The following is a 12,843-nucleotide window of genomic DNA, read 5'->3' as shown; positions in this document are numbered from 1 at the left end:
TATAATTATATTTCTATCTATCAATAATGCTCTGCTGCTTTTCAACATTATTATTGCTCTTTGGAAATTCTTTGAATTTTAACAATATTTCCTATAATTAATTATTTTCTTGATTGACATATCTAAGGAAAGACGACAAACACGGACATATCCCCATTTCAAGGCACATAAGTAAATAGATTAAAAAAACTAATACAAATAACTTTTTACCCTACTACTCCTATCTTCTAATTTGAATGTTTCCTATAAAAAGATAAAATTCTTCAACGGAAAATATATGCATCAGCATGGAATATGAATCAAAATATCAAATCCATGTTTGGGCAGCAGGGCACTGTGGGACAAGACACTTGCAAATGGAAAAAGTAAAGAAGAACCCTAGAAAATTCAGAAAGAGTAAATCCAAAAAAGAGTGGGGGAGAGAGAGAGAGACTGCGACTGAGAGCTAAGCCTGCAGGTTGTCTGTCTGGGCAGCTTTGGGAACACAATTAAAAGAAAAGAAAAAAAAAGCAGCTAGTAGGGTTTCGAGGAGGAAAAAAGCAGCTGCTCTCACTTTGCCTAATTATTTTCAACACCATTATTTAAGAGATTAGGTTTATAATGTAAAAATATATAAATGTGTGTAAATTTATATTTATTGTAATAAAAATTAATAAATTAACAAAGCAAGTAAAATTGAATCGAATAACTTAAAAAGAAAGGGGCCAAATCAAATGGAAAGTATGGATAAAAAATATTATTTCATCTGTTCTAATTCAATAGACCATAAAGTCGATTATGGAACGAATAGTTTATAATAAAATATGAGAAGAAAGTAATTTTTATAGGGTAAATTTGTGAAAAGAGTAAGAGAAAAATAAAGATAATAGTACTCCCTCCGTCCACGAAAGAACTTCCTATCTTTCTTTATTGGGACGTCCACAAAAAAACTTCCTACCTATTTTTGGACTATACCCCACCACTTATAATCCTCTTACTTTTCACTTTTCACAACTCCCAATATTAATTATAACATCTTTTCACCACTCCCAATACACTCAACTACCTTTTATCCACTCTCAATACACTCAATAATATTTTTTCTTAAAACCCGTACCACTCCCTCCTAGGAAGTTCTTTCATGGGCGAAGGGAGTATGTTTTAAGTGAAAGAAGAGATTTTGTGGGGGCCATAATAAATATGTACTTTATAATATTTGATGTAAGTAATAAGTTGTGTGAGGTTGTTTGTTATGTATAATTTTCTATTTTATAAAGTGATATATAGAATTGAGATATTCGAATAAAAAAATATGATCTAATCAATTGAAACGATTGACTACAGAAGTTTAGTGTGTTTTTACCTTAAAATTAACTTTCTGTATTTGCACAACAAATAAAAAACACGAGAGAGAGAGAGAGAAAAGGAGCTGACAATGCCAAATTCCATTTTCAGACATACCCCAGAAACAGAAACTGATCTCTGCATAGTTTCATCACCAGAAACTTAGTCAATTTTTGCCAAAGCTATTTAAGTTGCAGGTGTATATATATATATGACATACGCCAAAACAACATTATTTGTAGTATGAATTCACCACATTTATTTCATTTTTTTCGTTTCCAGCTGTGACAAGACTGCATGAATTTTTCATCGCACTTTTCCTTATTTCCGAGAATTTTCAAGAAACATTCAATAATTTCCACGCTTGTCATCAAGTAAAAACCTATTTTTACTTTGAAAACTTTTACCAGAGCCCATGTGAAGATGGAATAAAAATATAGGAGTACATGTTTTTGGTTGATTTTCATGTCACGACACGGCATGCGAGGGCTCTTTAAAACTGGAATTTATGTTTGAGAGAGAGAGAGAGAGAGAGAGAGAGAGAGAGAGAGGATTTGTTTTAGGGCTTATAAATTGGTTTTGTGTATTACTATATAGTTTAGAATGGTAATACCAAGATATTCTAGTTTGGCCCACTCTAATTATAATGTAATAAAGAAATAGGTTTCTCTAGGTGTTATTCTCAGAGATAAGATAATCTGTATTGGGAGATTAACCAAACACATATTGTTATGACATTAGTGCTAATCGCGAGGTCATTTCCAGCGTTTTGCTTTATGGTCAAATGTCCTACTTAATAATTAATTGCTAGCTTAATTACTTTCTCAACACATCTTCCGTTATAAACGGTGACATTTTGTATTACTATTATCGCATCGTTAATTTTATCACATTATAAGCGCATTGAAAAAATAATTATCATACATATGTCAATTGCACATAATATACTTATACAATCATTATTAAAATTTGAATATTGATATTTTTTACCCTGATTGTATGTAATTAATTTTAATTATAAAGTATACTAATTCATAAATTTGAAATTGAATAAAAACAATTGAAAGAATCTATATACTAATAGAAAAAGAGCTTAAGGCAGTCTAAATGTGCCGATTATCAAAGTGGGGGACTTGGTTTAAAAAATCTGGAGTGGTTTAACATCGCATTCATGGCCAAATGGATTTGGAGATATTTCTCGAATAAAAAGTTGTTGTGGATTCGGGTGATAAAGGCTTGTCAAGGGGAGATTAGCTGGGATGAAGGGGGTTTCTGAGTGGAGGGGAACCAAAGGTTGAGAACAGGTTGGTGGAAAAAGGTACTGAGCCTAAGTTGGGGAGAGGGCGGAAAATGGTTTAGAGAGAACAGGGAATTACAGATCGGGGAGGGAACATCGGTCCTTTTTTGGCACCACACTTGGACCGGAGAGACGAGGCTTATAGACTCGTTTCCGCGACTCTACCGCCTCAACAGTAATCCGGGAGGATCCATTAAAAGCATGGGAGATTGGGAACATGGCGAATGGGTTTGGAATCTAAGATGGAATCGACGCCTGCTGGATAGAGAACGAGCCCAGGTTCAGCACCTAAGTGCCCTCATTAGCAACACTCGTGTAATTGAAGGGAAACAGGACGGGTGGAGCTGGAAAGCTTCTCTAGATCCTGTTTCACGGTTAAGACAACATATAAGTTCTTGAGCTTGTCAACAAACCCCATCAATAATCGAAGAGAAGAGCCCGAGATGGCGACCGTTTGGAAAGCACTTGCTCCCACCAAGGCAATATCCACCGCATGGAAAGTTCTTAGAGGTAGACTGGCTACTTGTGATAACCTCTTGAAAAGGCAGGTGGCTATCCAACATTGAGAGCCTCTTTGTGTGCTGTGCAAATCAACGATGGAAACAATCGAGCATCTCTTGTTCTCGTGCCAATATATAGATGAAGTGTGGAAAGATACAGTCTCGTGGCTCGGCAGGCAGACGACATTTCATCACCAAGTAAAAGACCATTTCAATGCTTTCATTAACCTCGGAAATAAATATGATAAACGCTTCCTTCTTGGAGTTTGGATATGCTTGATTTGGTGTATTTGGAAAGGGCGAAACGACTGCAAGTTTAACAAAGTATTCTTTTTTCTGATAAAAAAAAGACACTTGTGGATTGTCTATTTTACCCTTGTTATATTATTTATTATTATATTTATAAAATATAAATCTTTTTTTTTTCAGAAAAAAGACTAGATTAGGGAAAGTTCAAGGTACCAGAAGTACCAAACCGATTACAACAGAAAAGGGGAAATAGCATTGGAGAACCAACATCTAAAATTGATCTCCACATCTAACAAATTAAAAACCTTATTCCAACTCCACAACCTCGCTTTGATTTCGCCCAACATTTTCTGGACTTCCCAATTATTGTTCTGGAATCTACTCTCATTACGACCTTTCCAAATAAGCCAAGTGGTGCAAGTCCAAAGAGCCTCAAGGAATTTCTTGTTGTTCTTACCTCTGCCCTTGTGAATAAAGGAGTGAAAGTGCACCTCAATGCAGTCCGACCGTGCGGTGTAGAGCCCGGTCCATTTCTGTACCTCGTTCCAAATCATTTCTGTCTTCGGACAGGAGCGAAACAGGTGGTCTGCCGACTCTTTTTCCTGGCAGCAAGCGTTGCACATGATTTCCACATCGTCTAGCGGAATGTTTCTCTTGCTCAAATTGTCACAGGTAGGCAGCCTATTTCGAAAAATTCTCCATGCCGTAACCTTAACTTTTTGAGGGGCGCAGATCTGCCAAGCTTTCGCTGCTCTTTTATTGAACAAGCTGCTCTCCTCTTCCTTTTTATTGAACACGGCCCAGAAAGTGGCCGACGCAGCCACAATGGCAAGGCTCAACTCGATCAATGAAAGCTGCAAGAAAGCCTAAAAAAACTCGACGCCGGCAAAGCACAAGATCTCCGCCGCAGAGCAGCCACAGGACTCGACTCCATGAACCCCAACCCCAAGCGTACCCGAAGGTTGAAAAAAGGTCCATGGAACGCCCCAAACCAACTCCCCAACACCTGTTCGCAAAACCTCCAGCACCAACAACGTGGACAATTAAATACGACGAATATGAATGTGAGTAGCGATGTCACGGATAACCGCTTCCTCGATGACCTCAATCCCATTGATCTAACACCCCTCTTGTCTAGCAGGGTTTGCCATAATGTCCGCCACCACATTCCCTTCCCGATAGATATGCAAAACGCGAAAAGTAATTTCCTGTAGACGAACTAACGTCTCTTTCCAATAGTTGATGAAACGCCAAGGAACCTCCATCGAGCGTCGCTGAAAAAGACCAACCACATACGAAGAATCCACCTCAAGCCAGAGCTTGTGCCATCCACGATTATAGGCGATAGCAATGGCTGTAATCGCAACAAGTAACTCGGCTTCAAAAGCAAAGCCCGACCCTCCTTTAGTATGAAAACATCCTCGAACTGTGGCTGTGTGGTCTCTGAACACCCCACCAGCAGCAATTAATCCCGGTGAACCGAAAGCAGAGCCGTCTGTGTTTGCCTTGATCCAACCAATATCCGGTGGCCACCAATGCACAGAAATATATTCTGGCGGAGGTGCTGGCCGAGAAGAGACCCTAAGGCACAAAAATAACAACAACAACAACAACAACAACAACAACAACAACAACATCAACAACAACAACAACAACAACAACAACAACAACAACAACAACAACAACAACAATAATAATAATAATAATAATAATAATAATAATAATAATAATAATAATAATAATAATAATAGCAGCAGCAGCAGCAGCAGCAACAGCAACAACAACAACAACAACAACAACAACAACAACAACAACAACAACAACAACAACAACAATAATAATAATAATAATAATAATAATAATAATAATAATAATAATAATAATAATAATAATAATAATAATAAAAACAACAATACCAACAACAACAATAATAATAATAATAATAATAATAATAATAATAATAATAATAATAATAATAATAATAATAATAATAATAATAATAATAATAATAATAATAGTTTAGGGGAGACTAATTACATAAGTAATGGTGGAATAAGGTGGGCCCAATAGGTAAAGTGTAGTAATTTTAAAAGTAAGGGAGGGTAAATATGTCCAAAAAGCAGAGTGTGAACTTGTTTTGTGGATTAAAATTTAGAGGCAAGTGCGAACTTGTTTCGTGGGCGGAGGGAGTACTTTATTACCTACACACTTAAAACACTAATCTATAACTCCTTAATTCTCGTGCCGAAACCAAACGTGTCAAGATTCGTGGGACGGAGGGAGTACGTCCTATCAGAATATTACCCATTACCACCCCCCAAAAATAGGCATGTTTCACATGCATATAAAATCAAACAAAAATGCATAAAGTTTTCACATAAAAATGCATTAAATTATACAAAAAATGCATTTTATTTTAATAAATCTGGTATTTTCGCCACCCACCCCACCCCTACCCCGCCCCCCCACCCCACCCACCCACACCTCCGCCCCCCAATTTTTTTTTCAAAAACTGATTTTTTGATGGCTGACCCACCCCCACCCCCCCCCCCCACCCAATTTTTTTTTTTATTTCAAAAACTGATTTTCTGATTTCTGACCCACCCCCCCTCCCCCCCCCAAAAAAAAATTTATTTGTAGTTAATGTTTTATACATTTTCATGTAATAATATATGCATTTTATTGTTTTTGATTATGCATTCTTCTTTTTAATATACACACGTTTTATAATATTTTATTTTAGGGTATAAGGTTTAGAGTTTAGGTTTTTAGTGTTTAGGTTTTAATGTTTAGGATTTAGTGTTTAAGGCTTTGTGTTTAGGGTTTAGTTTTTACGGTTTAGTGTGTAGTGTTTTAGTGTATAGGTTTTAGTGTTTAGTATTTATTTTAGGGTTTGGATTTTAGTATTTAGGGTTTAATGATGTTTAGATTTTAGGGTTTAGTTTTCAGGTTTTAGTGTATATAGGTTTTAGTGTTCAGTATTTATTTTAGGGTTTTGTTTAAGTGTTTAATTAGGGTTTAATGATGTTTAGAGTTTAGTGTTTTAGTATTTAGGGTTTAGTTTTTAGGTTTTAGTGTGTAGTGTTTTAGTGTTTAGTATTTATTTTAGGGTTTCGATTTTAGTGTTTTGGGTTTTATGATGTTTAGAGTTTAGTGTTTTAGTATTTAGGGTTTTTTTTTTAAATGTATTTGCAAAAATAATTATTTGTAGTTAATGTTTTATGCATTTTCATGTAATAATATATGCATATCAGTGTATGAAATTATGCATCCCCAAAAATTAAAAAAAAATTGAAAATTAAATTTTTTTTTCGGATGGGGGGGAGGGGTGCGTGGGTGGGGTGGGGGTGGGTCAGTGGTCAGATAATAAGTTTTTGAAAAAAAAAATTGGGTGGGTGGGTGGGTGGGGTGGGGGTGGGGATGGGCAAGTGGTCAGAAAATCAGTTTTTGAAAAAATTAAAAAAAAAATTGGGGGTTGGGTGGTGGGTGGGCGGGGTCGGGGTGGGGATGGGTCAGTGGTCAGAAAATCGGTTTTTGAAAAAATTAAAAAAAAAAATTCTTGGGCGGGGTTGGTGGGGGTGGAGGGGTTCAGGGGTGGGGTGGGGTTCAGGGGTGTCGGAGGTGGGGTAGAATGGAGTTAGGGGAGTGAAATCTTATGCATTTTTATATGAAATTGTATGCATCTTAATTTGAACCTTTATGCATCTAAAATATGAATATTTTGAGAAAACATAATAATTTTTTTATTCCGAAAAATATATTCCGATTTTACCCTTCTACAGATTTTGCTTTAGAATGTCTTGCCACGTGTCACCATCTTGATGCACCACTTGTCATAAATGTGTGGTCAAGAATTGGTCCTACGGTACTACCATAAGCTTGGATACTACAAGAACCCAATATATATAGTAATGGTAGTGAGGTCCATGAATAGTAAAAATTATGGTAGTGCTATAGTGGAAAACATATAGGATAATTGAAAAATGAGGTAGTTGTTGAAGTGGCACACATGTGAGATGTGACACCATTATGAGGTAGCACCATAGTGGATGTCCTAAGAAGAGGTGAAACAAATTCGAAGAAAATTTGTAAGATAAAGCATATAATATTTTAGGGATAATGATAAAATTCTTTTTCACTGAACCAGGTTTTTTTTTTAAATAAAAACTCTATAATGATCAGTCATAGCATCACCAAATAGCATTACTCATAATAACTTTAATAATTTTATTAAAATTCGTGCTAGCCTTTAGAGCACCCACATTGACTTACTAAAGAGGCATTACTTGAGTAAGCTAGCCGATAAGTAAGCCGTTGGGAAGGGGGGGTCTTACTCGGCCTTACTCATCTCATCCGACTTTTAAAATTGTACGTGCCTATTAAAAAAAATTGAATTTTGATTATTTCCAACGGCTATTTCAGACGAATTTTTCTTTTCTTTTCCAACGGTCATTAACGACTATTTTTGTAATTTTTTTAATTTCCTTTTCCTTCTATATAAATCACCCATTTGTCCACAATTTCATTCATCCCTTTCACTCTTTCTCTTTAATTTCTTCTTCATTTCTTTCATCTCTACCAAAAAATGAATTCATGGTTCGATGATTCTTCGTCTTCGTCTGAGGGGGAGACGCAAGAAATCATGGATATCATCGTCCAATCACAAATTACGATTGCTCAATTTTTCGCCCAACCACAACCCCAACGACATGTTTTTACCAATAGAGGGTTTGTTTATCGTGATCGTGAGGCTTCCCATCAACGGCTTATGCAAGATTACTTCAACGACAATTCGACGTACGGGCCAACATTTTTTCGGCGTCGTTTTCGGATGTAGAAGGAGCTATTCTTGCGTATCGCTGATGATGTGCAAGGTGTTGATGGTTACTTCCAGATGGGGATGGATGCTACGGGCCGGGACTCTGTCACGCCGTTGCAGAAATACACGGTGGCTATCCGACAACTAGCCACCAGTGTTTGTACGGATACTTTTGACAAGTATCAGAAAATTTCTAACACGACGGGGCAGCTATGTCTGAAGAAGTTTTGCAAAGCTATCATTCAGGCATACAGTGTCGAGTATCTTCGGCGTCCAATACCGGTGAACGTCCAACAACTGCTTCAGATGCATGAGACGCGGCATGGATTTCCTGGGATGCTCGGGAGTCTTGACTATATGCATTGGGCATGGAAGAATTGTCCAAAGGCATGGCATGACGCATTTACACGCGATGATCAAGGAGAGCCCACCTTGATTTTGGAGGCCGTTGCATCCCACGATTTGTGGATTTGGCATGCTTTCTTTGGTGTCGTCGGCTTGAACAACGACGTCAACGTTCTGAACCAGTTGCCTCTGTTCACCGACATCTTGGGAGGAACGTCATCGCTGGTGATCTTTGAGATCAACCAGCACTACTACCAGATGAGCTAGTACTTGTGCGATAACATCTATCCTGAGTGGCTAACGTTCGTTAAGAGCTCGGTGTTGGCGATCAATCCGAAAGAGGCGAGGTTCAAGAAGATGCAAGAATCGGCACAAAAGAATGTCGAACGTGCCTTTGGAGTGCTTAAAGCTCGATAGGGAATCATTCGAAGTCCGACCCAAAATTGGTATATTGACCATCTCAAAGACATCATGTTGGCTTGTATTATTCTCCACAACGTGATTGTGGAGAACGAAGGTGAAGAAGCTACCCACTAGAGAGATGAAGACTCAGAACACATGGCGTCTAGTAGTGACTCATCGGAGAGTATTCGATCAATCTCGCCTAATTTCGAGGAATACGTGCAAAGAGATACAATTATCCGAGATAGGCAGATGCATGCCAAGCTCCAACATGATTTGATCGAGCATATTTAGGCACGTTTCGAACCTCTAGGGCCTGAATAGTTATTTAAGCTATGTTTAATTTTTTTAATTAATTTTATGTAATTTAAATTAATACAATTTTAATTTAAAATAATATTATTATTTAAATTGATGTAATTTAAATTAAATAAAAAAAATATAAAAATCAAAATTAATAGATACAAGTAAGTGGATAAATCTCTCCGATACATACTGCTTATTCATAAGTGATCCTTTATTCTGATGAGTAAGCTCATTAGTCATGGAATGTCGACGCTCCGGTGATTATCACAATAATTTTCTCTCAAAAAAACAAAAGGGCACGGGGTCCCACGTGAGTAGCGTTCTGACAGGCTGAACAAATCTGACACGAAAGATATAAGAAAATATAAATTACATGACATTCTCTCTCACGCAGTTGACAAGACATTGTGAGTGTGTCTCTCACAGAGTGAGGGGCATGTATGTGAGGCAGCTGCTGTGGTTCCTATTAAATGTAAATGTGATGCTTTCACTTTTATTTCCCCAACATGGATGGATCGGCTGACGTGGTTAGCCTAAGGTTTCAATTTCTCATTCTGTTTTTCCAACAAGCATCTTATTTACAAATAAACATTATTCTCATATTAGTACTCTATTTGATTTTATCACTTTATCATAAATCAATGTTGAATTTTTCTATCTATAATTATTCCCAACATAAACTACTCCCCCGTATAGAGTATATCACATTTTTTATTTTCATCTGTCCCATAATAATCTATCACTTCCATTTTAAAAATATGACCCCATTTTCTCCTTTTAACCACAACTACTCATTTTTACATAACTCCACAATCAATTCAACCACAACCACTCATTTTTACTCAACACGTTAACTACCAACTTTTTCTTAAAATCCGTGCCGTCCTATATGTGATACACTCTTACGGGACGGAGAGAGTATTTATTTATTTTTTTTCAAATTTTTAATTTAATAATTATGGGTAAGGATAAAATAATCTACTTCTTTGATATGTGATTTTTGATTGCTAATGACATTTATTTAGTTACATAAAATAATTGTAAACAAGTTAAATTGACAGGTTTGGTGGGTGCTAAACGATCAATTCTTAAAGCATACTTGGAACCTTAGCCCACAAGCTTTTGGTCGCTTGTTACACAGCCCAATAAATCCTACTCTCTCTCTCTCAGCCTCACAATACCGTTACTCATTTGGGCTTTCTCTTTCCCCTGTCCAAATCTCTCTCTCTTTCTCCAATTATCAACCGCGAACCCATCTTTCAAAGATAATGAGTCATCTCAATAAAAAAATACTAATAAAAGAAGGTAATGGGCCTTTTTTTTTTTTTTTGTAATCTTCTATCAAAAAAGAAAGTTTTTTAACCTTTATTTTACATATAATGATATGAAATAATAAAATACGTTTCTTTACCAACTAATTTTTGTTATTTATTAGTACATGTAAAATTAGCGGATGATATATTGATATTTGTCAAACAGATTTACAGTCGGTCGTAAAACTGGTTACCAAGATTTGGTTTTTTGATTGCTTATATAATTTGTAGGCTGATGAACTATGCTGTTAATCAAAGGGTTCCAAATAATTTTTGGGACACATTTTCATCAAAAGAAAGTGCTGGGAATTATCATTATTATTGAAGAATGGGTAAGTGTGTGTGTTCCTTTAATAGAAATGAAACAGTAGATTGAATTTATTTTTGTGGACGTAATGCAAGAGGAACGTCAAAATCCGAGTATGAAAGTACGATGCTAATAGCATTTAATGCTATAATAAATTAAGTTGCTTTTAGAAATAATAAATATAGTTCTATAATGAAACAGGTGGAAGACGTTGGCAGCTCAACTCCCAGTATCTCATAATGAATCATGCATCATGGATTCGGTTGTTAGCCCACTTAGGATATGTTGCTACCCCATGCCACCTTTAATCATAATTTATTTTTCTTTAAATATTTTATTCCTCGCGCGCGAGTTTATAATCCGTTTTATTCTAGTATTAAAAAAAAAAAAAAAGTTTGCAACTGCTGTGCTCTCTTTTTTCCAGACAATTTTAATATTGGTAGGATCGTTTCTGGCCTAAAAAAAATATAAGAAATAAAAGATTGGTAGAATCATTTTCCTCTGATGGTTATGGTCGGATCATTTATAAGGCATGTACCTTAATTACTTTATTCAATAAATATTTATTTCTTGTCGTAAAAAAAATAAATTATTTATTTATTCATCTCCTCTGCATACTGCATGTACACAGCCCGCAGATGGTTTGATGTAAATGAAATAAAAAATTGATTTTTTGTTATCCTTTTGGCCTTTTCAAAAAAAATAAAAATTGAATTTATAGAGTTCACTCCCTCCTTAATGTAATAGATGAGCGAGCGTATTTATTCCAAAGGAACTTGACGTGGCTAGATGTGAACATGTGTAAAATAAATTTTGTACATCAAAGTCACGTTAAATTCTCAATATTCAGAAGTGGATTCAAGATTTGATAATAAGGGGTTGAATTTGCTGAAATAAATAGTTTGAAAGTACTTGTAAATAAGTTTAATATATTATATAGTTCATTTTTACGTTTAAATAATAAATTTAAAAATAACTAAGTTAATTTATTATAGGGGTAATTGCCTGTAAATTCCTAACGTTTACACGGAATTGGTTTTTGCACCTATTTTTATTTTTCTTCTTTTAAATACCTAACCTTTAGTTTTTGTCTGAAATTTATCCGAACACCGGTTTTTTCCTACGCCGGCGCCGGAAATTACACTGTGGCAGCCGGAATTGATGAGGTGGCAGCCGGAATTGACACCTAAGTATATATTTGACATGTGGAATAAAATTGAACAAAAAAGAAAAACTTGACATGTGGAAATTGGAATTAACCCCCCCTTTCCCCAATCGTCTTCTTCCTCCCCCACTGTCAGCCGTCGCATGAGTAGCTCCGCGGCCGAGCAAAATCTCCCAGCCATCGCTCTTTTTCCTCCGGCGACCGAGGCCTATTCAGCGGTCGAGTCGAACTCGCAGTGCCGGTGCCCGATTTGCAGCGGCCGAGTGCAAAACCCGCGACCTCTCCCAAATTTCGCGAACGAACCGCCTCCCCAGCAGTCGCCGATCTCTGCAAATCAGCCACGCAACCCCAGCCCCAAAACACCGATCTCTGCAAATCTCTCGGCGGATCTGTGCTTCAGAACGCTCATGGAGGGGACGAAGCTTCGAAGCTTTGAAGAGATAAAGATTGGATTTTTTTTGTTGCATTTTGGTTGAATTTGTGGTGTTTGGAATTGTCTGTTGATTTTACACTTTGGTCTATTGATTTTGCTGAGATTGAGTTTTATGTGTTCTTCATTGGAATTGTTTGTTGTTTGTGGGAGGTGATAGGGGAAGGCCGACAGGGGAATTGTGGAGAGCGGCGCCGCCGTTTGAGAATTGTTTGTGGGAGGGCAGGGGCAGCGTCGGCGTGTTCTCGTTTCTTTCTTATGGCGATCCCAGAGCTGTGTTGGAAAGGAGGGCAGGGGCCGTGTGTGTGTGTGGTCATGTGTGTGTGTGGCGCCGGTGGTGGTGGCGTAAAGGGCGGGGCCGGCGATGGTGGCGGCAGGGGGCGACGT

The 12,843-nt window shown here is 36.9% G+C and overlaps 1 protein-coding gene across 1 annotated transcript; it reads left to right on the top strand.

Annotated features, from left to right (window-relative positions):
• The first annotated feature begins 8,263 nt into the window (after window positions 1–8,263).
• LOC130998408 (uncharacterized) lies at window positions 8,264–8,950 on the top strand. Its single transcript, XM_057923825.1, has 2 exons — window positions 8,264–8,575; window positions 8,846–8,950. Exons 1-2 carry the CDS (start codon window positions 8,264–8,266, stop codon window positions 8,948–8,950), a joined length of 417 nt encoding a protein of 138 aa, XP_057779808.1.
• Window positions 8,951–12,843: the final 3,893 nt, after the last annotated feature.

The sequence above is a fragment of the Salvia miltiorrhiza genome, chromosome 8 (genome assembly GCF_028751815.1).
Source record: "Salvia miltiorrhiza cultivar Shanhuang (shh) chromosome 8, IMPLAD_Smil_shh, whole genome shotgun sequence".
In the NCBI taxonomy this organism is placed as follows: Eukaryota; Viridiplantae; Streptophyta; class Magnoliopsida; order Lamiales; family Lamiaceae; genus Salvia; species Salvia miltiorrhiza.
This window is presented reverse-complemented; position numbering and strand designations above follow the sequence as displayed.

Excerpts from the sequence above, each read along its gene's own strand:
- LOC130998408 (XM_057923825.1), top strand. The coding sequence starts at position 8,264 with ATGGGGATGGATGCTACGGGCCGGGACTCTGTCACGCCGTTGCAGAAA. Across the intron at positions 8,576-8,845 it reads CATGGAAGAATTGTCCAAAG|AGCTCGGTGTTGGCGATCAA; the intron begins GCATGGCATGAC and ends ACGTTCGTTAAG.